The 25,473-nt window shown below is 37.6% G+C and overlaps 1 protein-coding gene across 1 annotated transcript; it reads right to left on the reverse strand.

Annotated features, from left to right (window-relative positions):
* Positions 1 to 646: 646 nt before the first annotated feature.
* On the reverse strand, positions 647 to 25,392 carry LOC109065879 (solute carrier family 23 member 2-like). The gene is made up of 17 exons (XM_042729091.1): positions 25,106 to 25,392; positions 22,075 to 22,109; positions 16,289 to 16,351; positions 14,481 to 14,740; positions 12,800 to 12,895; positions 11,939 to 12,055; positions 10,968 to 11,125; positions 7,232 to 7,320; positions 7,084 to 7,151; positions 5,518 to 5,699; positions 5,263 to 5,383; positions 3,242 to 3,398; positions 2,778 to 2,925; positions 2,582 to 2,687; positions 1,421 to 1,688; positions 1,226 to 1,321; positions 647 to 894 (listed from the first exon to the last, which is right to left on the reverse strand). Exons 3-17 carry the CDS (start codon positions 16,299 to 16,301, stop codon positions 647 to 649), a joined length of 2,127 nt encoding a protein of 708 aa, XP_042585025.1. The 5' UTR covers positions 16,302 to 16,351; positions 22,075 to 22,109; positions 25,106 to 25,392.
* Positions 25,393 to 25,473: the final 81 nt, after the last annotated feature.

Genomic DNA, 25,473 nt, shown 5'->3' on the forward strand with positions numbered 1-25,473 from the left:
ACAGATTTGGAAGCAAGACTCGGACACTGGAAGTTAAATTAGGAACAAGCAAACTACATTTTGTGCGTTAATTCAAGCAGTGCAATTCAAACATAAAGCACAATAACCTTGCATCACTTTTAACCATCCGGTTTTGACGGGATCCGGAACTGCGGCATGCATAAAGCGAGATTGAGCATGTTTGTGTTTATTGTGGATGTGAAGATGTGTGATAGTGGCACACATCATTAGTACGTCATTTCAATTCAAACACATCCAGTTATCTACACACGGATGCAGACGGAGCAGTGCAGGCCAAAAAAAGGAACACTGATGTTGGAAATTCGGAAAGTGATTTTTCCATCTATCAGTCTCTGTTTTCACGTTCTCCCACACAGAGAGAGATGAACGAGTACAACCTGCATTGCATCCACTCGCTGTTGTCATGGAGACGCTTTCAGATCAGCTCCAAAGATGCTGCGCTGTCGAAGTTTTAAGCAGCTGTATTAACAGTTAGGAACCAACTTTAGTGTTGATGACAAATTCAGTCAAAATGGAAAGAGTTTGTAAAGGATTGTAGGATGAAAAGAGTTTATAGCTAGCTTTTTGTTAAACTACCACCTGAAAGCATACTTGCTCTAATCACGTCTTCCTCTCTATTCTGTTATCACACCTCCCCACTTTCTCCCACTTCTGGCTTTGTTGGCATGTCGTCCTCTCTTCTGTTATGGCAGCCATGGGTGAGGACGCTCCATTGGTAGCCAGCAAAAGTGGGGCTGATTGGGAGGTACTGGAAAATGCGATGGCGCCGCAGGAAGTCCATACCAAACGGAAGGTCGTAAGACTCCATTCTGTCCCGTTTAGATACGCTGTTTCCACGATTCATCTTATGGATGCCCCTTTCCTCCGGGGTGCCTGGAATAGAGTAGAAAGAGTTCATGAGAGGAGAGCAGGGAATGCACTAAAAATGAAGCAAAACATGATCATCGAAAGTTTATAATGTACAATTAATTGAAAATAAAACTGAAATTATGATATGGTTAGTGTGATTGTCAAATCGCAAAGGCTTTGGTTTAATTCAATTATGTGCAGTATAGCGCAGCACTGTGTTTATTTACACATGAACTAGTTTGTTTATTTTGAAGGAGGAGAGCTACCAAGTGACAAAAGAATTTTCACAAAAGGTTTAATTGGATTGAAAAGAAATAGCAGAGTTTTATGAGTGTATTATGAGATTTGCACCTACCAGGAATAGTATTATCCAGCACAAACGCCACTGAACCTCCGACAAACATGGCAGTCGTGAGCAGAACGTTCAGCACCTGATCTATCTGCACTATACCTACAAAAGAAGAAAAGAATACAGTTCCACACTGGTGCCTCAAGAAGCAATCATCATTCCCCATGTGGTGAGTTTATAAACACGTGTTTGTGTATCTACCAGTGACTAGAGGGTTTCCTTTGAGGTAGCTGGGTAGGACCAGGCCAAAGAAGATGGAGAAGCCAAGGACAAACAGATTGCGGGATGAGTTGAGATCCACAAATTGCAGGTTGGAAAGGCCAACAGCAGTGATCATGCCGAAGAGAGTGCAGAACAGCGCCCCCAGAACAGGGTCCGGCAATGATGCGAAGAGAGCGCTGAATTTACCCACCATTCCTAGTAGCAGCATCAGTGCTGCCCCATACTGAATTACCCGCCTGCTGCCCACCTACACAGAGAGAAGAAACCAACCAATCAGAGAACACTACTGCATCAGTGCTGTTTATTAAATGCAGTGATTCTCTTCATGTACTTTTGTATGCATTATTATTAGGAATCGAAAGCAGTGGATGTCAATGGATTATAACATGGTTAAAGATTCTCAATAAAATCAGGTCTCAAAGATTTTCTGTGACTGATCTACTAAATTACAATCGCAATATACAGTAACAACTGAGATAAAATATACACTGATTTGAAAGTATTTGGTCAGTTTTTGAAGTCTCTTATGCTCAGCAAGGCTGCATTTATTTGATCAAAAAAACAGTAAAGATAATAATATTGTGACATTATCATCATTTAAAACATCCTTTTTTTATTGTAATATATTTTAAAATGTAATGTATTCCTGTGATGTTAAAGCTGAATTTTCAGCATCATTACTCTAGTCTTTAGTGTCACATGATCCTTCAGAAATCAGCCCAAACTTTTGATGTAAATGTGATACTTAGTTTTTTCCCCCCTAAACTGCTGTAGTAAATGTGTCAGGATAAATTGTAACTATAGAACCATTCAAATCAAAGTAGCAGCCTCATGAGTAGCAGTTGCATGTGTAATAAATAGTTCCTGTGGGAGTACATAGCCAGCCAGAGCTTATTTTAATGATGCTCACAGGAAACTCAAGAGCTGCTCTCTTCAGTATTGAAGGATTTTAGCTTGCTAATGATCCACTGCAGTCACTGAAGGCCAGTCTAACACATGCTGCTACTCTATGTGCTTTTAACAGCCAGCTCTTTGAAGCCAAGCACTGTAAAACCAGTTTATGAGTCAATATGGCTTTTCTTAATTGCAAGCGACTTCACAAAAGAAATATCAGAGAGGCCAAATAGGAAAATATCCTACTTTGGTGATGCCCAGCACTCCAATATTTGGGCTAGAAGATGTGGAGCCATTTCCTGTCCCAAAGATGCCATCGAGAACACAGGAAAGACCCTCCATGAAGATCCCTCTGAGGAAAAGAGATCCAAATTAGCGCCTCACGATACCAAACATGCTAGATGTCTTATCAGTTTTGTGCAATTGTGCCCTTGTATTGTACCTGTTAATAGCATGTACAGGTGGAGGCGGGGCACAGGAGAGACGGGCACAGGCGTAATAGTCTCCTATGGACTCTATAATACTGGCAACCACAGCACTCATCATTCCAATCACCCCTGCTGCTGTCACTGTGGGCATCCCCCACTGGACTAAAATGCATAACCGTTCACACAAAGCATTATGGGTAATCTTATCAGGTTTAGCATACAGAAATTCCTACGCAACGAAGGTTAATTGAATACTTTGCTCTCATTTAATTGCAATTACAAATAAGTCTCATAAAACATTACATTCAGTTCACACTTAAAGGTATATTATATTCATAATAAGTACTCTTTTTAAAAGTATGTTAAAGTGTACTTGTTTTTCACAAAGGTTGGTCTAAAGAGGTACACAAACATGTGCAGTTCACTAAGTTTTGGAAAAAAGCAAAACACACATGTAACACTCAAAACCAACACTCACAGGGGTAGGGTATCTTAAACCAGGGAGCGACTGCCAGGATGCCCTGTCGGGCGTCTGTTCGGGCGTAGAACCCATATTTGTCCTTCTCAGGAGGAAACACGTCAGTCACCGTGAAGATGAAACACAGAAACCATGACACAAGGATCGCCATGATGATCTACAGAGAGACAGAAAGAGAGATAAACCCAGTTACTTACAAGAAACTCTTCTCATGCTAAATTCTGATGAGTAACCCAGACATGTTATCCAACCTCCCTCACTAGCCTTCAAACAAGCAGACAACACTGCAAGCTGAAACTCCCTCACGGTTCATCATCAAGGATCAATCTGTGTATTTTGGCTTGCCTCTATCTGCCTCCCACGCTCACTTTCATTGCCATGTCATTGTCTGCTGTGCTTCCATTTAAAAACACAGGCCAAAAAGACCTTGTCTCTGAAACAGCAGGGTAATTACGGCTGTCATCAGAGCTAACGGCAGATCACGAGCTGTGCCAAGCTCACGCTGCTGGGAGCGAGACACACCAGACTGCTAATGATCATGAGAATTCCTTTATGAGAATGTGGATCATTTTGGAAATGAAAAACGCAACACACTGATTATTGAAATACGGAACACACGTCCAACAACTTTACCTGCTGATAGTTTTAAAAAGCAACATTTGGAATTTGAAATGGATCACAGATTATCACTTGAATGTAAAAAAACAAACAAAAAAACAGAAATGATCATATTCTGATTTTAGCTGCAATGAGGTTTTGTTGTTTATTAATGTTTTTATCACAACGATGGCAACAAAATAAGCAAGTAAGCAATAAAGTAAATATTTTTTAATGGAATGGCACTGAGAAAAACAAAATAATCTGTAAATATTCTTATGTCATCTCCTATGCAACTAGTGTGTATTATTTTTTTTTAAGTTTGGCAACAACAACATAAGTAAGCAAGTAAATAATTAAATATTAAATATATGTTTGAATGGAATGGCATATATGCTTATAAACTATAGTTATACTACATTTACTATACTTAAAGGGATACTCCACCCCCAAAATGACAATTTTGTCATTAATCACTTACCCCCATGTCGTTCCAAACCCGTAAAAGCTCCGTTCGTCTTCGGAACACAATTTAAGATATTTTGGATGAAAACCGGGAGGCCTGTGACTGTCCCATAGACTGCCAAGTAAATAACAATGTCAAGGTCCATAAAAGGTATGAAAGTCATCATCTGAATACTCCATCTGCCATCAGACGTGCAATCGGGGTTATATGAAGTGACGGGAACACTTTTTGTAAGCGAAGAAAACAAAAATAATGACTTTATTCAATAATTCAACGGTCTCCTCTGTGTCTCTCATTATCACCGTATGCTGCGTATGCTCTTCTGCGTCATCCGCGCCACAAGGATGCGCTGTTTCTGACAAAGGAATTATTGAATAAAGTCATTATTTTTGTTTTCTCCGCTTACAAAAAGTGTTCCCGTCACTTCATATAACCCCGATTGCACGTCTGATGGCAGATGGAGTATTCTGATGATGACTTTCATACCTTTAATGGACCTTGACACTATTATTTACTTGGCAGTCTATGGGACAGTCACAGGCCTCCCGGCTTTCATCCAAAATATCTTAAATTGTGTTCCGAAGACGAACGGAGCTTTTACGGGTTTGGAACGACATGGGGGTAAATGATTAATGACAAAATTTTTAGTTTGGGTTGGAGTATCCCTTTAAGCAGTCCGTAACTTTTGCCACTTTAGAGGTTAATAAACAGAACTGGATGCATCTTGCAGAAGAACATTAGTATTGGAACGCAGGTACTGGGCTACTCTGCAGCCTAAAATAGTCTGAATATAAATGCTTATTATATGTGTACTGTAGTGATTCATGATAAGTCAAAAATACGATTTGGAAAAATGATTCATGATGTACTCGCTTATCATATACATTTTAGGTATTTTCCCTCAATTCCTGAATGAAATGAACAGACATGTTCATCTTGGATCAATTTGGAAACTCACTGGGAACATCTTGAACAGCTGCAGGCGGTATGATGTCCAACCTTTTTTGGATTTGTAGATGGGGAGCGGCAACTGGATGTTACGTGCATACTGAGAGAACAGCAGCACCAGGAATATGGTTCTGTTTAAAAGAGCGGAGAGAGTTTACATTTTGGCTCCACAGAGCTACAGATCAGTTATATACACAAACGTGTGTGTGTGTGTGTGTGTGTGTGTGTGTGTGTGTGTGTGTGTGTGTGAGAGAACTATACTCACAGCATGGCGATGCCCCAGTGTTTGCCTGCCCTCTCTCCAGCCGCCTGGAAGCCCGAGAGCCCAATGAGAGTGACAGTAGGGGTAATGGTGAGTGGGCCAATGTACTTCAACAGGACACCTGGCAAACCCAAGGCCCCTATTATCACCTCTATTGTAGATGAGACTATTATAGCACCCTGGATCTACAGAGAGAGAGACAAAGAAGTTGTGCTTAAATCTAATTGCATATAAAGGCAAAAAACAAAAAAAACAAAAAGACGAATAAGGAGGGATCTGCAGAAAAAAAAGCAGTTAAAGGTTAAAAGTGATCAAAGGTTGAAAAGTGTCATTGACAGAGACCTCCAGACAGCGTAATGCTCCATTTAATCAAATTTGGCTCAAGTTGCTTTGTCTTCGTCTGCCACACCAAAATCAATATCAAATCAGTTTAGGCAAAAGTCTCTTAAAAGACAGATACAGGGATAGTTCATCCAAAAATGAAAATGTATCATTTATTCATTCACTCTACTGTTGTTCCAAACCCACTTTAGGCACATTAGACTTTGGCTAATCTTCAAAACACAAATCAAGATATCTTTTATGAAATCTGAGAGGTTTTGGTTCCTACAGTGAAAGTCCAGGTAACCGAATTTTCATGTCACACACAGTGAGTGTGTGCAAGCTATAGTTTTTATTACTGCTTCAATTTGTACATAATAGTTGTTCAATTTTTAAACAAAGTTACATATTCAATATTGTATAGTTACATAACTCACCATGTACTATAGGGTTATTCAAATCTTGCCCTGGAGGGCCAATGCGGTGCAGAGTTTGGCTCCAACACTAGTCAAACACACCTGAGCATGCTAATCAGTGTTTTTGGGATCATTAGAAAATCACAGGCAGGTGACTTTGATCAGGGTTGGAGCCAAACTCTGCACTGCATTGGCCCTCCAGGGCAAGATTTGAATAACCCTGATGTACTATATATAATATAATTACACATTTCTTTCTTTCTTTCTTTCTTTCTTTCTTTCTTTCTGCTGTATCTGGTTTTCACTTATCTTTACAGTATATTCACTCTGAACATAAATCTGCCTCAATTAGCTTTTTTATTGATTTAAGTGCACTAAATACACATTTATACACATTGTGATTTGTATGACATTAAAAGACATGCTAAAACTAATGTAAAACTATTTTAATCAATTTAAATGAGCTCATATTACCGGAGTCAAATTTTAAGATTTTAATTAGCTATAAAAAGTTATACAGTATTTATGTATTTAATACATGGCAACGTTAAATTTTAATGTAAAGATGATTTGTTAACTACCCCTTTTATTACCGCTTGCAATGGTTCTATAAATGTTTTTGTTTTTTTTATGACAATGCAGAGCCCTTTCTGTGACATAATTTAGGGTCACACAGTTCCGTGGGCCAAACCTGTTATAACCAATCTGTCTTAACTTGTCACCTCATTTTCTTTCATTAGTTTCACATCATCACTTCCTTTATCAATTTTACATTAATGTTCCTCATTAAATTCGTCTGAGCTCATCTCTTTCATTCTTTGTTTTAACACACCTCTCGTATCCTGGGGTACCAGATGTCTTCTGTGTGTGGCAGCTCTGTGGCATTTAATAAAGGAAAAGCTGCAGAGAAACAGGGAAATCAGGTTAACGGTTTTAAGCGTGACTGAGAGGGTTCATGAGCGTGTGTGTGCGACATGTACCTGTTGCGTTACATTTCCACTTATCCAGTGAAAGGATGGCTCTTGCAGGGGCAAGAAAAGCAAAAGCACTAGCCTGGAACAATGGAAGCCTGGAGGCAAAACACACACAAAAACACAATCATTCACAAGAACGGTTTGTACTGACTGACCCATAACACTCTTGCTCCTTGGAAACATTTATGTGTGGCTGAGGAGAAAAGATAATAATCAGGTAATCAGACCTTCGACTAAATTCAAGATCAGGTCCTCATTGCAGAATATTTTTGTCCGAGAACACTTTGACAAGAAGAGACCACCTGACTGACATGTACTGCAACACCAACCATTTTACATGTGGTTTAAGGCAGTGGATCCCAACCAAAGTGCACACACACAGCAGTGAACACACACACACACACACCGTGAACACACACCCGGAGCAGTCGGCAGCCATTTATGCTGCTGTGCCCGGGGAGCAGTTGGGGGTTCGGTGCCTTGCTCAAGGGCACCTCAGTCATGGTATTGCCGGCTGGGTCTCGAACCCACAACCTTAGGGTTAGGAGTCAAATATGGTAACATTTTATTCTTGTACATTTTATTTTTAGTTATTTTTAATTAAGAGCATGTTACTAAATACAAATAATTTTAAGACTTATCCCTGACCTTTGATTTGGCCTAGCATGCCACAAAAGGATATTACAAAAGGACGGAAAGAAAATAAATAAATAAATAAATAAATCCATTGAAGTATGTGTTTATTTCTAATTTATATTTTTGTTTTAACATTTTTTAGTTTTATTTTTGTATTGAAATGTAAAAAAAGTGAATTAGATAAAATAAATAAATAAATAAAAAATTCCATTGAAGTATTTTTTTTAGTTTTATTTTGTATTGAAATGCAAAAACATTTATTTTTTTTACTAACATGTTATTTAATATATTTTATCATACAGTAATATAGTTGGATATAATGCAACATTTAGATTTGGCCTTAACCCCTCAATCAACTAATTTTAGCCCTTCATATTAAAAAGTTTGGGCACTTCTGCTCCAACCACTAGATGTCTCCACACACACTTCTCATATGATCACTGATGTGGGCTCTTAAGTTTGTTAGTAAAGATTGGTGCTACTGCACATGAATAAGAATTAAAAATAATCATTCTAAAAAGACATTGATTTTGAAACTGATTATCTTTGCTTAAGAACACTTGATGCTAATTTGCAGAGCAACAAAGAGTGGAGGAGGGCCATCATGACCCAGCAATGAACACAGTAACATCAAAAGAACCATATTGTACAAAAATACAACATATGAGCACAGATTATATTTAAAAGGTTTGCCTTATGTGTGTTCAGTTAAAGGTCAAAACATCAGTTCATCCTCTGTTCAGTGGAAAAAACTGATCAGGTAGATGTAACAGGTATCAGGTCATTCATTTCTGTTTTCCATTAGTATAAGTGATATAGTAATATAGTTTTTGGTGATCATCAAATATGCAAACAAACACGCATTAAAGAAAGCTCACATACAGTGAGTCAGCACAAAGGTCTAACTCCACTCTTATCTTCTTCTCGTTTCCTCTTTTTTCAGGCACTCACTCAGGTTTCCCTGGAGACAGCATGTGCCACGAGCAAGTGACGTCAAAACGGAGGGATCACAGACATCAGACGGCCCTCTAATACAAGTGGCCACAAAAGAACACAGAGTGCCAGACACAAAACAGGCAAAGACTAAATGTCTTTATTACATGAACAGCCTGAAGGATCAGACCTCCACAGATACTCAGCCTCCTGCAATCTACGCCACATAAGACATCACTGCCACTTGCTAACTTATTGGGGGTTTTGCGTCATATAAAACTATATTACAACATTAACTGCATTAAATTGCAGTGCAGCAGCAAAGCATTAACAGTGGAAACTTACGGAGGATATAACAGTTTCCTGAGTTGCTGTGATTGATGATGTTTTATATGTTTGTATGCGCATAAAGGACTGAAGATAAGACATTGAAGCAATAATTATTTTATAAGAGACCAGCATGCATGCCTTTGTTTTATCGAATGCACTTGATCCTTATTCAAAGCAGAGGTGAGGCAACTGAGGTTAATGGTTTGCAAATTATGTAAAAAAAAAAAAAGATGCTGAAAATGTCACATGATCCTTCTGAAATCATTCTAACATGCTGATTGACTGCTTAAGAAACATTTCTTCATTGAAGGTGATAACAACTGTGCTTTAAATATTTTTTGGAACCATGATACAGTATTTAAGAATTATTTGATGAATAGAAAGTTCAAAAGGACAGCACTTATTTGAATTTTTTTTTTTTTTTTGTAACAAATCTATTTGCTTACTTGATGCAGTAACCAAAATAGTTACTGGCTAACATCGTAGACATTTTTTACAATTTATTTATCAGTAGCAGGCGATACTGGATATGACGGTGAATTTAAAACTAAAATGACTGATTTGTAGTTTAAATCTTACAGAGTGTCCCGGACACAGTGCACTGTCTGAATTGGAGCACTATAAAGAGCTGAAGGCCTTCATTACTGAGTGATTAAAGAACATGAATCACAAACACAAAGATCCACCGATGACCACAGCTAAAACTGAACTGACCCATATTTCTCCAGACCTCCTTGTTACACGAACAACTGATAGTTAGATTTTGTTCCAACAAAAGCAGCTCTTACACCACAAGAAAGCTGTTGTGTTCTCTTCCACTTTCCAATTCTTTTTTTTCTCTTTCATAATAAAATGCGGTCAACCTTGTGTGTCTAAGTGGGTTGAGTGTCATTAAAACAGAGAGATGTTGTCAAAGAAATCTCAAGGCTAATGGGCCATATCAGGAAATTGGCCTTCAAGAATTGTAATTGGAGGAAAGAATATAGCTAAAAGCACCTTGAATACAAGTTCTTGTGTCTTCCAGCCAGTGGAAAAAATAAAACTTGGGAACGCCCTTCCTCTTCACAGAACTGAGAGAAATATTTTAATTGACACTAAATGTAAGTTAGTAGGTTACTTTCACCTGACAATAAAATAAATAAATAACATGAATGAAACAACGTGTTTTTTTTTTAACATTTTTGTGCAAAACCAAATATGGAAAGTTCACCTCTGTGAGGTCATGACATTCATGCCCTTGTTTTGAATCGCTTACCCAACCCATGAACATGAGAATGATATGTTCCCACAATCACTACATAATTTCTATTATGACGACAAGCCGAGATTCTCCACAGCTGTCTTTACTGTGGTCGAAAAATATCCCACAATCACTACATAATTTCTATTATGATGACAAGCCGAGATTCTCCACAGCTGTCTTTACTGTGGTCAGAATGTTCTAGATGTTATCATCTTCTCTACCATATTTTCTGGAAGTGAACAGAAGGGGAGTGAAGTAGAAGCAAAACTTGCTGAACTTAAGTGCACTTGTAAACTAAGCCTGAATCTAACATCCTGAAAGTAATCAATAAAACCACCCACACACATAACATTACAACATGGATTTCTACCATAGACTGAATTCTTTTATACATTAAAAATAATGGGTTCTGAAAAAAAGTTATATAAGGTATAAGTAAACTGTTGAGCTTACTTGTAAGTTAATTAAACTCCACCGACAGTGGAGCACTGCATGGGATTCACCACGCAGGCTGGATGCAAACCTGTAGTTTGCATTGTCACCATGGCACAATGTGTCTGGAACACATTCTAAACCTTGCTTTAACAAACACACACTTACCGGCAGCCAAGGGTGGTCTGCAGCAGGGTGGTGATGCCCACACAAAAGAAAATGGTGCCAATCAGCTGACTGGTTGCCCATTGGTCAAATCCCACACACATGGCCTCAGCAAGCAGGAAGGGCACAGCGATAGTTCCACTGAAGCAGGTAAGATAGTGCTGAGGGAGAATGGTGGGGAAAGAAAAAATATCAGTATCTTTATCTCTGTAAAGGAGAATATCAATTCTCTAGTCTGCTTCAATGTTAAGGGTCACTGATGTAAATTCTAGGGTCATTGCTTCAAGTTGAGTGTCAGTGCTTTGAAGCGGTCACCCTCAACTTTCAGTAGTGAAACTAGACTTTAAAGTTTAGGGTCTATTCCTGTGGCTCAGTGGTAGCTCAGCTCAGTGTTCCTGTGGCTCAGTTAAAATCCAGGATTCACTGCTGTGAAGTTGAGGCTCAGTGTAAGACTGAATGTTACTGATCTCAGCTTCCAGTCAAGTTTCACTGCTGTATAAATTACCGCTCTTCAGTGGTAGAGCATTGCGTGTCAGCTCTAAAGTTGAGGGTCATTGTGTAAAGTTGAGTGTTACTGTTTCCAAGGGAACACAGTGAATGCACTGTAAAGTTGAGGGTCACTGAATTCACTGTAAGCTCGCTTTCTAGGATTCATTGCTGTAAAGTCAAGGGTCCCTGCTAAAACTCGATGGTCACTGCTGTAAAATGTAAAGTCAAATACTCAGTGCTGTAATGTGGACCACTGCTTCATACTCAGTGCTCAATGCTGTAAAGATAAGTGTCACTACTGTAAAGCTGAGTGTTACTGCTTCAAACTCAAGCATTAATTCTGTAATATCTAAATCTAGTCACTGCTATAAACCCTTTGTTGAGTCATTGTTGGTATATGAATATCTTAAACATCTTGGGCACATCACTCTACACTTGAATGTTCAAGCCAGTATGTCCACATGTGGCTGTGCATGTGTTTGTACCTGTAAACCTAGGAACACACACAGGTACCAAGGTGGTGTGTCCTCTATGGTGTATATCATGTCCATTCTCCTTGCATCTGTGCTGTCTGTACTGTCCACAGTCTCTGATATGGAGCACTGAAGAGGAGAGGAAACACAAGACACACGGGATTCAGGCTCTGGGCTGTTCCTATGGTAACCAATCTCTATTACCGAGAAGTTGAGTGAGCCGTACGCTATAAACAGCATCAGCACACACACAAACACACACACACACACAGCAAAACCGCTGGCAATTCAAATGGCATCAGCAGGAAATCAGTTCCTCTATATGCAATTATCCTGAAATTAACTCAAACTGCTGAATAAATTCCAAATTGATAGAAGACATTACTATAAGAGTTATTCTGTTACATCTTAAATATGTTGTAATGGAAAATACATACTTGTTTTAACAGTTTGGCTAATTAAAACAGTGCAAGGATACAGTACAGCCATAAAACTCTTGTGTATGTCTTTCAAAGTTTTATTCTGAGATGCAACAGTTATTTGTTACGACAATTCAACTACCAGTTAAATAATTCTCATTTCTGACAAATATTAGTGGGAACACAGAACCAGAGAGACAAACTAAAAAAAAAAGAATCCCAATGTGTTGCATCAGCATTGCTGTATTAGAGGCGAACACTGAGGAAATTCCACTGGTTGTTGTGACCTCCCAAATCCCGTTCCCTCTGTGGGGGAAAAGTGCCGAGTCATAATGAATGAGCTATTACAGAACAGGGCTTAAGAAGGATAAGCAGGACTGGTACGAGCAGACCCTTGATTTAAAGGTGAAGTGTGTCATTTCTAATAGTACCAAAAGCGTAACAAAAAACTCACTTTGTCCTCAGTCTGGCTGTCTTTTGTATAAATGGCCATGAGCTGCGTGTCCTCTGTGTCCTGATCTCCGGGGGTCTGCATGACACCATTAACCACCTGTCAAATACACAGAAATGTGCATCACATATTTACCAAGTAACAAAAAAACAGGTGACACTACTTGCAAACTCTTCTACTGACATGACAAAGGATGTCAAAGTGAATGCGGACATCTTTGTAAGAAATCAAACATTATGTAGGTGAGTTTGGCACAGGAAGGGTTAAGCTTCCAGAAGCTTTTCTTTGGTTCTCTTTGCCAAATTCAAATGCTAGGGTTCAGTGACAAGCGCATAGGGCATAGGGCACTCAGAGGCAGGGTTATGCAGATACAGTAAGTGACCACACTCATGTAGGGAAGAGTTCACCAAAACAAGGATTACATAAGGTTTAACTCTAAAGTAGTGGAGTTTTTGGTGGTTTCGAATTACATCATAGATTTAGATGGCTACAACACGGTCTTTCTAACAACCTCAAACAATTATTATATACAGAAATGACTCAGCAAGGGGACTAGAAAAGAACATGCGTCACTAATAATTCATCATCAATTTAAAAGAATGATATAATACACATAAATGTTACAAGACATGGTTTGTTATGGAACTGCATTTAAGGGAGTGTTAGGCATGGTGACTAAGGAGTCTTGACACTTCTTTTTAAATGAGTGAACAGATAAAGTTACAGAGAGCAGACCATAATGAACTGACTGATAAAGGGTCACTCCTGTGAAAAAAAGACTCTTTAAAAAGATAATCTCTTCCAGCATGTCTCTAATCTCTTGACATGCTTTGTTTAAATATGCATGCTTAGCAACAAATACACTATCAAAAAGCAGCAGCTGCTTATAGGTGGTCGGTTTGTTTCACTTTTAGAAAAACCTTCCCTGCAGTGGTGAGAATGCGAACATGAGGTGCTCACATGTAACAAACACAAACAGACTGTATAATTAAATTAGTAATGCATTACAATATATTATTTGTTAAAACTGGGTAGAATTATTTAAGCATTTATTAATGGTAATGATTATAACCATTACCATGTTAATTTATAAAGAGATTATTCTTCGCTGTTAATTCATGCCTGTTCATAACACATTAATGTAATTTTATACTAAAACTTGAAATGTTGCAGTATTTAAAAGGCATTCTAATAAAATGGATAGTTCATAGTTCAACATTTTATATTATTATCAATGTGGAAAACAGATGTGCTGCTTACTATTTTTGTGGAAACTGTTACACTTTCTTTAGAATTCTTTAATCAAAAGAACAGCATTTATTTAGACCATCATTAATGTATTTCCTGTCACTTTTGATCAATTTAATGTATCCTTGCTGCAATGAACCCTAAACATTTGAAAAGTAGTGTATTTACAACCCTACTGTGAAGTGTCACCACTATATTTATAACTTGTGTGTGTATCTCCAAAAGAAACCTTATGTATACCATGATTATAAATAAGTTGTTTGTCATTCCTTGTAGCTTACTGAGACTTGAAACAGAAAATTCTGAAAATCCAGCTTTTAAATGGCAAGTTGCAATTTGCACATTCTGTAATAACAGTCACTGTAATAACAGGCTAGAAGGCATTGTTTCTGACCCTATGATTAGCATCATTCCACACAGACGAACACACACTCACTGGGATGGGATAGAAGTGTGCACTGTGTTTGTTCTCCTCCTCATATTTGCCAGGCTCTGCGGCGGAGTCCATGGATTTGGGGGTGGTGTTTTTACCAACACCCATTCCTCCCCTTCGCTCCTCTGCCTCGTCCTCCTCCTCCTGCTCCTCTCCCTCTTGCTCCGTTCCTCTCCTCCACTCACTCTCACGCTCTGGTAGAAACACTGCTGCTCTGGCTGTCAGCACACTCGCATGCTCCACTGATTGGCCAGCCAGGTCATCTGGGGTCAGAAAACAGAGGAATGTTATTCATGAATGAATAATGAAATGAAAGTGCTCATCTGAAGACTTCCTGCAATCATTCCACAAAATAAAATAATAATCCATATAGTCATAAACCAATATAATTCCCTAAAAATCATCCCTTCGTTTTTTTGTTAAATAAAAATGGAGTACTTCACACTCATTTTATGGAGGCAAAGGCTGAATGAACTGATTAATAAGTTATGCAATATGCAATGAAATGGAAACTTCAAGCAAATCCAGATCTGAGACCATTAATCAAATGAATAACGGTTAACACACTACAGAGTGATTTTGGACTCAAATGACCACTTATATAACAATGATGTGTGATCAAACATCTACATTTATGGACACAAGCAAAAAAGGTTTAAAAAAAGAGGTAAAGAGGTGGTGAGGTAAAAAAAATAATAAAGTTTAAGGTGATGAAAAATGAGGCGGGAGTAGGATGATGAAGACAGGATGGGTGAGATGGAAAACAGAAGCAAAAGAAAGATAGCGAGTGACTGGTGAAGGTCACTTTATCAGCGGACACTGTTGATTTTGGTAAACATCAAGTCCTGTTTACTTTTCTTGTGGCCTCGGGCCAGCACCCTCCCTATTAATGACAGTGATTAGATACGTCAGTGCACCACAAATGGCTGCATCCCCCCATATCACCCATGATCCTGCAGCAGCCTTGAACTCCAGGACAATCACATCTGCTTGGTATCTAAAAGCCATCTGGGTCCACAAAACCCCCCTAAGTGCTACACATGCCGTGCCAGACTCCTACACGTGTCCAAACTAGCCACAGTCACAAAACGTCAAGAAATTTTGACATTAACTCGGTTGACTTGGATGTAGATCAGATATTTAGTAGAATCTTAATAGATTATTAGATTAAATAGATAAGTATTATGATCAGTTATTGTAGTTTTGCATCCAACATAGTTAGGAGTAGAACAGGGGGTTATATTCATTCATTCATTCATTCAACCACCATATAACCGGTCAGATATATTTTAATCCCCTAAAACACCCTGGATTAACGGTTGATTGTCCCGTTGTCTTCAATTTATTAAAACCAAAATGGAACTGCTCTTAAATGCTGGGGGCGTGTCCATTGCCAGCACTGAAACCACACCCACTGACAGGAAAGCTGCCACCTTTCTCAAGTGTTAAATACCACTACAACCTGAACCAACCAGTTAATATACATTTACGTGATGAAGGCATAGCTAACTAGCAAGGCTGTAGTAAATAACGGTAAAGACAGTAACTCGTGATCGAGTAGACAAACCACTGATGCTAACGCGCTACAGTTATTATAGTTTTAGGAACAAAAAATGCTGAAAAACTGTTTAATGGTTTCAATTTCAACACAATATCTAACATTTATAATGTGTTCGGAAACGATTCTTTGAATTGCCTTTACACAGACTTTAAATTAAAAGTTTTATTTACATTTTACTGTGACATTCTATTGATTTTTATTTGGAAAGCAGGTGTCCAAGTGCAGCTGGGGACAGTAAAGAAAGGAGTACCTAGTTCCCACATCACTCCCACCAATCAGGTCGGCCGGAAGCATCTGTGTGGGAGGGGTTAAACTGGGAGAAGAGAAGGATAGAGAGAGGGTGGAAAAGAGAAAGACAGAAGAAAAGAGGTAGGGAGATGGAAAAGGAAAAGGAATGAGGGTTGACAAAAAGAAAGATCGAGGAGACAGGCATTAATTAGCAGCCAAAATACAAATCACAAGCCATTTTGCCACAAACATCTCTACTTGATTATTCAAAGCATGTTGTTTAATTAGCATGTTGATATTTAGAATGTGCTTGCCTATAAGCAAATCCACACTTCACAAAGCTAAAACAAATATCGTCAGTATAAAACAAGTTAAGCTCTACCAACAACATCTTTAGCATGCAGCTGATTGCCACAGTCAATAATTTGTACTTGTCCTCGTACTCATTTAAACAGGGCTTGAGTTTTGGTGCGGGTTGCGGGTATTTCCCATAATTTTACTAATTCTCATAGACTATGAAATCACATAATTTTTCTGAAAACTTTCACATACAGAATCAGTGAGTCATCACTACCACGTCTTCCCTTTTCACGAGAACTCAATAAGTATGGAGGACCGGAATCAACTGCGAAATCTGTGTGGGAATTTTTTTTATTTTATTTTTTTTTAACTAAACTGATTGGAGTTTATACGCAAAATTTGCTAAATAACAGTAAATGTTACTGCACATGAAGATCCAATATCAAACGGCACCTTATGGACCTCCTCAATGCAAATCTACTCTTAGCCACATGGAGTTATGGGTAAAATCATGTCCTCTGCTAAATAGTGCATGAAGTAGAAGCTTGGGCATCCTTCTGAAACTGAAAGCGACTAAATATATGACTGAAACTAAATGGGATCATGTCTGAATGCTGCACCAAATGATCTGGCAGACAAATGTTGAGACATTCCTTTAAATAAAAAATAAATAAAATGAATATATGAGTCAGAACTTGAGCACATTTTCTTGAAATAATTCCACTGATCAGAGATATCCGGCTGTGTATACATGTGTGTGTGTCTGCCTGTGGGCACGTACACAAATAAAGTGAGCTGTCAGTTTATATCAACATTCAGCTTTACTGCTGTTAGTCATGACCCATCAGGTATAATACATGTCCTCTTAATGTGATCATCAGCGGACGGTCCAAAACACATCAGGACGGTCCATCCACAGATACTGCTGTCACCCACGGTTTGTCTGAGCAGATTTAATCCTGATTTCATTTGATTACATGACAGGCAGCTAAACAACAAATCCAACAACTCAAACTTCACAAACAATGCATCCACGCAGATCTGGCAAAAAAAATAAATCCGGGCCACAAAAATATTTGGCTAACTGGGGTGAGCTGTGTATATAATATCAATACTGGACTTCAAAATAGAAACCTTAAACCTGGAGATCATCATCTCACTGGGAAACAATTATTACTGGAGCAAGTCTAAACCACCAAACTCAAAACAGCTTTAGGACACCATGAGGAGGAGATTTAAGGAAGAATTTGAGGTGCTTTAAAGATTGTGAAGAGGAGACAGACTTTTATTGAAGGAAGAAAAGTCCAGACAGAATATTTTGTAATATTCCCACAACATTGTCTGTTGCTGTACTGGTGACTAGCATGTGAAGCACATACTTCATTTTGGTCACCTTTAATGATGCCATTATCTCATAACCACAGCTTACTGATGTTTAAAAGGTTAAACCTAGACATCCACCCACTTCCAAAACACATTTACAGACAAAACACACTGAGCCCATTTCTGCTGCAGCCTTTATGATGAAACATCTGCTCGTCAGACGTTTGCTCGTGAAGGCCACTGAGAGAGATTGACAGAATATGACAGTTCATTAAATACACATTTAGCAGCATTATGTGAACGTTAAAAGTTTCACTTGTCTCATATGGGAATTCAGATGTGTCAAACTCAGTCCCAAAGAGAATTCATACATAGTATGTGTGACTTAAGTGTCCAGATACTTTTTTGGGCCACTGTATATTTTTCTGAGAATCAAACAGTATGCGCAATACAAAAAAAAAATTGGGGTCAGTAAGATCCATAAATATGTAATTTTTTTTTTATGTTTACCAAAGCTACATTTATTTGATCAAAAATACAGTAAAAACAGTAACATTGTGAAATATTATTCAAATGTAATTTTATTTTATTTAAATTGAAATATAAATCTTTTAAAACAAATTATAAACAAAGTAGAGACTGTCTTGACTGTCAATATAATGTGTCCTTGTTGAAAAAAATTCCAATTTCTTAAAGAAAAAAAAAAAGTTGACACCAGACTTTTGACCGGTATAATGTTGTTGCTGTTTTTTCCCCATGATCAGAGGTCAAACATCCATCATGGAACTGAAACCAGAGCTGGTCTCACAATCAATCCAGAGACTTGATGGAACTTACTAGTTCTCTGTCTGTCATTAGCTTGTTTAGAGGAACTTTTCAATCGTGGCAAATAAAACTTAGCAGATTTTACATACAGTACATTCCCAAATTTCCTCTTAAGTCTTGCTAAGATCATGCTGAATAATGTGACTTATACCCTTCTCTATGACAAAGGTTTTAAAATTAGGCTCCAAGAAGCCCCTTAGTGTCCACAAGAGGGTGCTACAAAAAAATACAAATCTTACCAAACATATTTTAACAGTAAGAAATATGATTTGCAAGGTACATATAAAAAGTCAATATACACTTTGCATCTTTCAAGGGAGTTGTTATCGCTACTGTTGTCCTTAACTGGCACTACTGTCAGCTTTTGGTTTTTAATATTTATTGGGAAAAGTCGCAAAAGAAATAATTCTGGCTTCAAACCGAAAATGTTTCTGTAATATTATAATATCAGGTAGAAAAAAAATATTTTGTACTAAAAATATAACTGTACATTAATGCAATATAACCAAATATACTCCAAATAATATTTGAATAATCTGTTCTGTTTTGGCTTCATTGTAATATTGTATATTGTTCATAAGTAAAACAAGAAAGCATTTATACAATAACATTTAATGATGATAATGAATCTGTATATAAATGACTTTATATTTGTTGGTTTTGCCAGTAAAAAGTAAAAAAAAAAAAAAAAAAAAAAAAAAAAACCTGAGTCATTATTCTTGTTTTTCACTTTAATTACATGCTTGCACAAAGAGGCGACCTTTCCACAGCCATGACAACACATTTTTCCTTACCAGCTAATTCACTCAAATATGCCGTTTAATTAGCCCTCTCAGTGGAGAGGTGAGATTAGTGACAATAGCACAGCACTACAGGGGCCTGACACCACGGGACAGTTGCAAGAGGAGATTTATGGATCACAGCACACATTCACAGGCGAGTGCAGGTCAAACTGCTGAGTTTCTGTACAGTGAATATCAAAGAATGACAAATTCCTTTAGAAATGAATATATCCACTGGGTCTCTTGGATGCACTTCAATTAAACACAAAGGGAACCCATGGGAAAGAAGGGGGCATTTGACTCAACGGGGGGATCTGAAGAGCTTCTGTCAGCAGAACAGTGAGGGCTAAAAGATCTCAAGAGATGTGGCACGATTAAATGGTGTTCAGTAAGAACAAGCTGATTGAAGTCAAAATAACAGCGTTTAAGTCTGAACTTCACTAAATTAAACTTTAAAGGAATAGTACTAGAAATGTACTCACTCTCAGTACATCTAAGATGTATAAGAGTTCATTTCCTCATTGAAATTTAGCATTACCATACTTTCACAACAATGGATCCTCTGCAATGAATGGGTGCCGTCAGAATGAGAGCTGATAAAAACATCACAATACAACATCACAAACGTCTTATGAAGAAACAGCGGTGTGTCTGTAATAAACAAACCTCAAAGACTAACTTAAAGTCCTCTATCCACAATATTTCTTAAATCTTAAACAAGAGAGAAATATGCTCAGGTTCCAAATTAATGTCAGTGGATTTTGATGTGAGAGTACAACAGAGGATGGACTTTTAGGAAGCATTATTATAATTGTTTAATATTGGCTTTAAAGTTAAAATGCCTTGACATATTTGTTTCTTATAAACACGCAACTTTTTGCTTCACAAGATGTTGACTGATGGACTGGAGTCGTGTGGATTACTTGTGGATAATTGTGATGTTTTTATCAGCTGTTTGGACTCATTCTGACGGCACCCATTCACTGCAGAGGATCCACTTCCCCAAATCTATTCCTAAAGAAAAATTCAGGTAAACATTAGTAAAACAAATTTTCATTTTTGGGGGAACTTTAACTGTGGAGGAGAGAGCTTAAAAATCAATATGAAGAGTAAATTCTACAGACTGAATCAAACAAGTTATAGATCTTTCTGACAAAAGAGACACTTACAAAAGCCCCTATCTTGTGACAAAAAAGGCACCATCAAGGACACTGTCAGCCAAATTTGAAAAGACATGCAGTCAATATCATGTGACCTGGGTTGTCTACTTTCGATGTAATTTTTTAAGGTCAACCACACATGAAATTCCAAGCAAGTCACTAAAAAAGGCTTCACACACTGAAGCAAAATGCGGTTCCAATATATAGTTAAATCAGTTCAAGTACAGTTAAATCACCCTCTGCTTAAATGCTGTTGTTTCAACATTATGGTAGGCCAAGGGTCATTCTCAAAAAATTGAGCTGGTCATACAAAATGCAGAAGTTATGAATGCAGTGCTATTTTTGCCTATAAAAGCTAATGATAAGTATTTAACATCATGATGACTTCATTATCATTTGATGTGATGAAAAACCACCAGTGATCATTTCTCATAAAAGATTCATTTTATGATAGTAGCAAATAATTGTTTAATAATGATGTCTTTTATGTGGTCTCTTTCATATCTGAAACTAGTGAAGGGACTTGTTTGTCACTTTATACTGACAGTGACCCATAAGCAAGAGGAGGCAGGAATGACCGTGGGAACATTCTTGTTAAGGGTCAAACCCTGAACAGATTCCCACACAACTTACTTCAAAGTACACTTCACTTCTAAGGGGTGTCACAAATGATATATGTGCTCTGTGCATTTTTGTGAGGTGCTATAGTACATATGTTAAGTATGCGCATAAAGTATAAAATTGCAACTGTCACACATTTACTTGTCCTTCATGTCAGAAGTAGTGTGAGCACTTGGAGTATGTCAGAAATAGAACAGGACATCAGTTTACTGTTGGGGATTTGCCGCACAGCATCCAAAATCACTGATTATAATGGATTCTCTTTTGTTGCATTGCATCATTCGGATCTAGTGTTAGCTGAAAGCTCAAACCTGTTTTGCCTCAAATGTCATTAATGGTCTCACACTTCTGCCATTTGCTAAAGAACATATTGTTTCAAGCAATCTTTGTCTCAACCTTGATTTGGCAGGTATTAAGAGCCCTGACTCATCTAATTATGCAAACTTTTTTTAAAAAAGAAGGAAAATTACACAAATCCCCTGTTCAATTGAGTTAAATCTGACAAACTGCCTTATGGGACATGAACAACTGAAAGGGTGAGGTTTCTCGGATGAGAAACCAGTGACATAAGAGAAAGGTTTCAAAGGTGTGAAATCCTCGGAATTTGCATTACCACAAACCAATAGGTTCTGAATTATGGAAGTACCATAATGATGATTTATTGAAAGGATCAACCTCAATCAGAGGCCAATAGGTGCAATTCACAGGTTGTTATTAAATACAACTTTAGAAACTACAACTACAGAAAATCTTGGAATAGCTATCAAAATATGAAAAATCTGTCATCATTTACTCACCTTCACACTGTCCCAACCCAGTGTAACTTTTTCTTCTGTGGAAAAACAAAAGGTATTTTGAGAAATCAAAATAACCAAAATTATACAAAACATAATCAAATAAACCACACAGAATTAAAAAAACAATACAGTAAATAAAAAACAAAAAAAGTGTAAATAAAAAAAATAAAAATAGTTCAAAATAAAAACATTGTGCAAAAGTTCACTTTGGTGAAGTTTTGAATCCTAATTTAAATCTCAGGGCTGGGCTATTTCACAATGGTTTCAAATGGGGCTTATTCAACCACAATTGAAAGTTTATTATATCAGCATAATTTTTTTTTATGAGTTTTGTTTTGAACTGTTATGCACATTCATTGCTGCCAAACTAGAAAAAAAAAACTACAAAGATTTTTATTTAAATCAACAGCCTGTACACACTCATTCTGTAAATGATAAGAAAAGCCTTACAATGCAAATGTTTCCTCAAGAAAAATGGAAAGAGACAGAAAAAGAGAACAGAGAATCTGACATGGTCTGACAAAGACTGAAACAGCGCAAGCGTGAACAAGAGTGATGCCATTTTTTTTTCGCTTCATGGGACTAAATCCCATTTTGTGACTGAGAAAAAGAAAGAATCAAAAAAGAGGAAGAAAAACTTCAATACCCTCTTGTTTTCCAGGAGTGTGTTAAGGTTTTGTGACTGTCAGCCTGCTGGTTTGTTAACATGCTCTCTCAGCTTCACCATTTAATTACATGGTTCTCACTTTACTTAGTTAAGCTCTGAGAAATCAATACAGTTAATTGGTCATTTCTTTAAAAAAAAAAAATCCACTTCTGGGCATGATTGGATTGTGAAGAGTAACTTGTGCTGTCAAATACACAAACGCAAGAGGAAAACAAAAAAGAGCCCTCTATGCACAAAAGCTAATTAAAACACATTTATTAATGTATGATAGATGATAAATACAACTATTAGGATCCACTGCCTTTAACTTCTCTGTAATATTTAGGCAAGTCTAAACCAAGCACAACAGATTTGTTTGAGCAAAGCATTCCACTCAAAAGAGTCTTCTGCTGTTTGACAGCCTGTGCTATAAAATACAGCTGCCATAATCCAATCTGTGTTCCTCTGAGCTACATCTGTTTATCTGAACTGTTTATGCAATCCTGGATGCCTTTCAGTTTATATAATATTAAAGGAATGGCTCAAACAGAGAAAAATCAATTCGCTTCTCAGAGACATTTGTTATCTTAAGCAAATGGGATCAAACTGCCCACTTATCAAAAAATACACTGGTGAAATATGTCATTATTGGCATCTAGGTGGAGATGTCACTGACCAGACGAATCCCAAAAGTCATAGTTCATACAACACCACACGAATGGACATTTCAGGCAGCATTTACACAAATACCCAAACCCACTTACACTGTCAATGACTCATAAGCAAATATCAAAGAACAGAAAAAAAAATGAATCAGACAGATGGAGAGCATAGGTTGGCTAGAGATGCCCTTTATTATATCTATTCATAATTAAGCAGGTGGGAGAGGGTGTGTTTTGCCATTCATACTGCAGTGTTCTCTTAATGTTTGATCAAATTATTTCCATTACATCTCCAGTCATTCATTATTGCTGGGTAAATCCATTTCATAGAGATTGCTGAGGAACATTTTTATTTGTATGTCAGGTAGCAAGTTTCTATATTAACCACTGAACAATTTTGCACATTAATGTAAAAATGTTTACAATGTACTATTTTCGAAAGAGACCGTCAGCAGACAGGCCCATGTTATCAAGATGGCTCGTGGAAGATTTTGCTCTAGGATCTTGCTGAATACATTTTTAAGAGCTGAGCAAAAGTATAAACATATACGCTACTGTTCAATAACTACTGCTTTTATTTGCAAGGGCATGTTAACTTGATCAAAAGTGACAGTAAAGACATTATAATGTTAGAAAATATTTATTTTTCAAAGTTTCTATTCATTCCACACACATACACACCAAATTAAGCAGCACAGCTGTTCTCAACACTGATAATAAGAAATGTTTCTTAAGAAACAAATCAGCATATTAGAATGATTTCTGAAGGATCATCTGACACTGGAGACTGGAATTAACCTAGAAACTTTTACTAGCCCACACTACCTGCTACCCATTTCCTTAAAAAACACAGTTAATTACCATTTACAAACTCACTAACGGAAAACATGCACAAGTTACCAAAACCACTCATGATATTTATTGAGGCACAAACAATAAACGTCCAGGTTGCATCACATGAGTCACAGATGATGACGTCAGTTACTGAACCGGCATGAACCTGCTCACATGCTTCACCCTTTGTCACCTCTATCACATTATTACTAACCTTGACATACCTCTCAAAGATAGTCAGAAGAAGTATACCTCTATTTAATCAACTAAGATAAGAATGTTTAATATTTAAACTATCGTATCATCATCACACCGGAAACATAAAACAATTGTCTCACTGCTTTCAATGGGACACCATATACTTGATACTGTGTTGCGTTAAGTTTACTCAATCTTGACATTTTAACATAATCTTGTATTATTATCCCTTAATTAAAAGATGAAAAGCATCAAGCATGTGCGCAGCCTGTAAAAGAGAGAGGGTTTAACTCGCTGTCACTGGTAGTTATTACAAGACGAGAAAATACATCTCAAACCAGACGGACTGAAAGCGCGTGGCCTTAAAAAAAAAGAAGAGTCTGTGTTCCAACATCTCTATGAACATGGCCCAACACACAGATCAATAGTGATCATGTCTTATATACACACATAAACCAAACACGAAAACTGTAAATGATCATATAACAGAATCGTCTTTAATAAGCAACCCAGTTAGAAGAAGCCAGCATCGCATCTCTGGGACTGGAACCTGAGGGGTTGATGGGATGCGACTAGGACATTTTTAAACCATTATTATAATAATTACGCCTGTTTGATATTAAGAAAGTTTATATGTACAATTACAATACACCACTGGTGTGATAAAACACACGGGGTCTTTATTTCTCACCTTTCCGGGAGGAAACGAATCGTTTTCCTCTTCTGTAATTTCCCCTTGTGTTCTGTCGTGGTATACCTTGTAGCAGCTCTGAGTGTCCTACTTGACCACTACCGAGGGTGAATACAGAAACAGCGGCTTTCTCTGAACAAACACCTTCGGCAGGACAGAGTCTTCTGACTAGACTGGCTTATGTGATGAGCAGGAGACGAGCGGAGCGATGTTTCTCTATTATATAGCACCACACGGACATACACACGGGGCACTGTGGTATTTCAACGCATGCTCAAAACAAACTCTGACGTCGGAACGCTGATAAACCCCGCCTTCTGGTGACTCTCGGCCAATAGAATTGTTCGCAGGCGATGACGCAACGTCCC

This window comes from Cyprinus carpio, chromosome B8 (assembly GCF_018340385.1).
Source record: "Cyprinus carpio isolate SPL01 chromosome B8, ASM1834038v1, whole genome shotgun sequence".
Taxonomy (NCBI): Eukaryota; Metazoa; Chordata; class Actinopteri; order Cypriniformes; family Cyprinidae; genus Cyprinus; species Cyprinus carpio.